The 3,508-nt window shown below is 55.2% G+C and overlaps 1 protein-coding gene across 1 annotated transcript; it reads left to right on the forward strand.

Annotated features, from left to right (window-relative positions):
* Positions 1 to 497: 497 nt before the first annotated feature.
* On the forward strand, positions 498 to 1,889 carry H257_05966 (hypothetical protein; the record flags this gene model as incomplete). The annotated part of the gene is made up of 1 exon (XM_009830997.1): positions 498 to 1,889. One exon carries the CDS (start codon positions 498 to 500, stop codon positions 1,887 to 1,889), a length of 1,392 nt encoding a protein of 463 aa, XP_009829299.1.
* Between the last annotated feature and the right edge of the window lie 1,619 nt (positions 1,890 to 3,508).

Genomic DNA, 3,508 nt, shown 5'->3' on the forward strand with positions numbered 1-3,508 from the left:
GAGTGGCGACTTACTAGTACTAGTAGAAGCTTGGTGTCCTTCGATCTTGAAGGACTCATTCAACGACCAACAGCTATCCACTGCATCCAAGCACCAGTCACCGAGTCCATCCACGAGGACCAGCTCGCTATGCTGCCCACAACACCACTTCAGGACTTCATAGTACAACACCAGCGGGTATACTGTAACCATCGTTTGTAGTACTAGTATCACTGTACTACATTGCAGTTCCTTGCGGTACTGTATGATGCGGCCATTGACTGGTATAAATGGTGGAATGTGGATGCACTATAAATTGTTCACTACGACATACTTCAAGTAGTATGAATTGTACACTATGAATTGTGTCCTCCAGTACCGTTATTCACCACACCACCGCCGGGGAGTCTGAATTAGCTGTATCCATGGGTCACAACCTGGCCTTGGACAAGAGAAATGCCACCCAGTCCTAACGATGCCGTTCAAGGTCATTCCTCGTTTTGCTGTTTCCCACCACAATGGTTCGCATTGCTCTCTTCGCTGCCCTCTCGGCCTCCGCCGCCGCCACCGTGTCCGTTCGCACCCTTCGTGAGTTGGAAACCTCCAGCACTGTCGACGTCCTCGTCCACTTCGACGGCGAAAGCGGTCTCTCCAAGCTCGATACTGAGTCATTGCCTCGTGAAGACCGCGCCCAAGCTGTGCTTAGCACGCTGCAGGCCGAATCGGCGATCGTCACGGCGGACGCTGTGGAACTCGCCAAGGCGGCTGGTGTGGAATACGAAGCATACTGGATTGCCCAGTACGTTTACGTCAAGGGTGCGTCCAAGGAACTCGTCAACCAGTTGGCCGCCCTCCGCAACGTGGTGAGCGTGGCCCCTGTGGAAGTGTACAAACTGCCTGAACTCGTCGAAGTGCCCGCCGACCTCAGCGTCCAAAACTCGACCGTGGAATGGGGTATCAACATTGTCGACGCGCCCAAGGCGTGGGCTCGCGGCAACAAGGGCAAGGGCTCCGTAGTGGCTTCCATCGACTCGGGTGTCCGCCTCACCCACGAAACGTTGCAAGCCAACTTCCGCTCGGCCAACGGCTGGTACGAACCCTCCACCAAGTCCAAGCTCCCCAACGATCGCCACGGACACGGCACCCACGTCACCGGCACCATTGCCGGCCTCAACGGCATCGGTGTAGCCCCCGAAGCCAAGTGGATCGCGTGCGCCGGATGCCCCGCCGGCGCGTGCTCCCAAACCGACTTGTTGGCGTGCGCCCAGTACGTCACATGCCCCACCGACACGGACGGCAACAACCCCGACTGCAAGCTCGCCCCCCACGTGGTCAACAACTCGTGGGGCGCCAACGGAAACGGCAACACGTGGTACGAAGCTGCCATCCTCGCGTGGCGCAAGGCGGGTATCATCCCCGTCTTTTCCAACGGTAACAACGGTCCCGGCTGTGGCACCGTCGGCTCCCCCGGTGACTCCCCGTCCGTGATCGGTGTGGGCGCCACGGACAGCGACGACGCCTTGGCCAGCCTAAGTTCCAAGGGCCCGGAACCCCTCCAGAAGCGCATCAAGCCGGATGTGTCTGCCCCTGGCAAGTCCGTCCGCTCGGCTGGCTCGGCCTCCGACACTGCCTACACCACCTACTCGGGGACCTCCATGGCTGCTCCCCACGTTTCTGGCGCCGTTGCTTTGATTGTTAACGCCAACCCTGGTGCCACCTACGAAACCGTGTACAAGTTGCTCGCCAACACCGTTGACACGGCCACGTTGAAGCCCTCGCCTGCCAACTGCGGTGGTGTGGACAACTCCAAGTACCCCAACAACGACTTCGGGTACGGCCGCATCAACGCCAACAAGGCGTCGTCGACCTCGTCCACCCCTGTGCCTTCCACCACCAAGCCCGCGTGCTAAATGCTGTGTAGTGTGTGCTACCAACTCTTTGTAAAAATTCAATACGTTGTCTGTTTAACAGTAAATCGCGCCAGCTTTTTGCTTGACACTGACGACTAACGTGATCACGGCTGTGGCAACATACTCATTATTCACGAATGTCACTATACTTCGTTCAATTCATCACGTGAAGCAGACGCACGAAGTTTGTAGTGCTGTACTGTACTAGTACTGTACTGTACGATTAGTGATCATGAGGCGAAACTTGGGTAATCGCCAACATGTGAGTATCTGAGCAATACACTCGTGCGTTAGTTTGACCCATTGCAAACCCACACACTCTGTGTGTGTGGCGTGTCAAGGTTCCGATACCTTAGTGGAGGTACTGAGTACTTTAGTGAATGGTAGTCAGTAGGCGCCTCGTGGCGTGTTTAACCTCACTAATGTCTGTTATATTTGCTACCTTCACGAAGGTCCCGTGGCCGAAAGCCAAGAAGAAGCGGGAGACAAAACAAAGATATATTTACTAATTGTTGAGCTATTCACTGGAGATGATACGCGAACATTCCTCCGACAAGGAAACGCCAACGAACACCAAAGAACGATCGCGGTCGCGTGACCGGATCGAGGAGCCGAGAGGACGCGCCGCTCGGCGCACCGTGGAGAATCCGTTCAGATATCCCCGACGACGATAGCCACCTGCTATCGACGAGTGGCAACCGCCACGTGGTGGGTTTTACACCCCTGCCACAACACGAGGAACACCAGCTGTCGCAGCGTTTGTCTCAGCTGCTGCTCCTCCAACGACTAAAGCAGATGGCATTTCAGTGCCGCTGCCAGCCGACAACGACCCGTCGGACGTCCGTGACGATAAGGGCATGAGAAGCGACCCGTCGGACGTCCGTGACGATAAGGGCATGAGAAGCGATGGCGGTTACGGCCGTACGGCGCCGCAAGTTTGGAACGCGCCGGCGCTCCCACAGCCGCCGACATTTTCAGGCTCGACCAAGGCCGAAAGACGCGCTATTATGCGCGAGTACAAGAAGTATCTGGGGCAGATTAACGCTCTGCAGTGTAATGGATCGCGTCCGTTCGCGATGCTTGTGAGTGCCTGCATGGAACCGTTCTCGAAACGCCGGATCGCGCTGTTCGACTTCAACCGCGACCACCATTCCATCACGAACGATGAGTGGGTCGCGTGGTTCAAGTCACCGTTTGAGGAAGACCCTCAAGATCTGGACCAAACCTTTTCAGGAAGCGCCATGCTGATCAAAAGATGTATTGTGCTTTTCACATATTTTGTCTAATCTGGGTATAAATTCCCGCTTTTAACCAGTGGGTGACGAAGTTTTTGATTAATTCAACTTAGTTCTAGCTAATCGGAAGTACCTATGATTGGATGAGCAAGAGCTGTTCCTGCGGCATATGTTGCTAACCTGAAGCGTTTGCCCATTTCATTTCGGCAAACGCGGGGGTTTACAGAGTGGATTAACTAATACACGCGAGTGTGATTCTTGACTATGCTCGATAAAGGTTGATGTTGAGTGCTTCTTGCTCGACTTTTCGTGCCAACGAGTTGCTAACAAGCTGGCTGCAAAGCTCGTGTGAGCTGGTGCACTGCGAGCTTACCCCAGTAGTAG

This window comes from Aphanomyces astaci (assembly GCF_000520075.1).
Source record: "Aphanomyces astaci strain APO3 unplaced genomic scaffold supercont1.11, whole genome shotgun sequence".
In the NCBI taxonomy this organism is placed as follows: Eukaryota; Oomycota; class Saprolegniomycetes; order Saprolegniales; family Verrucalvaceae; genus Aphanomyces; species Aphanomyces astaci.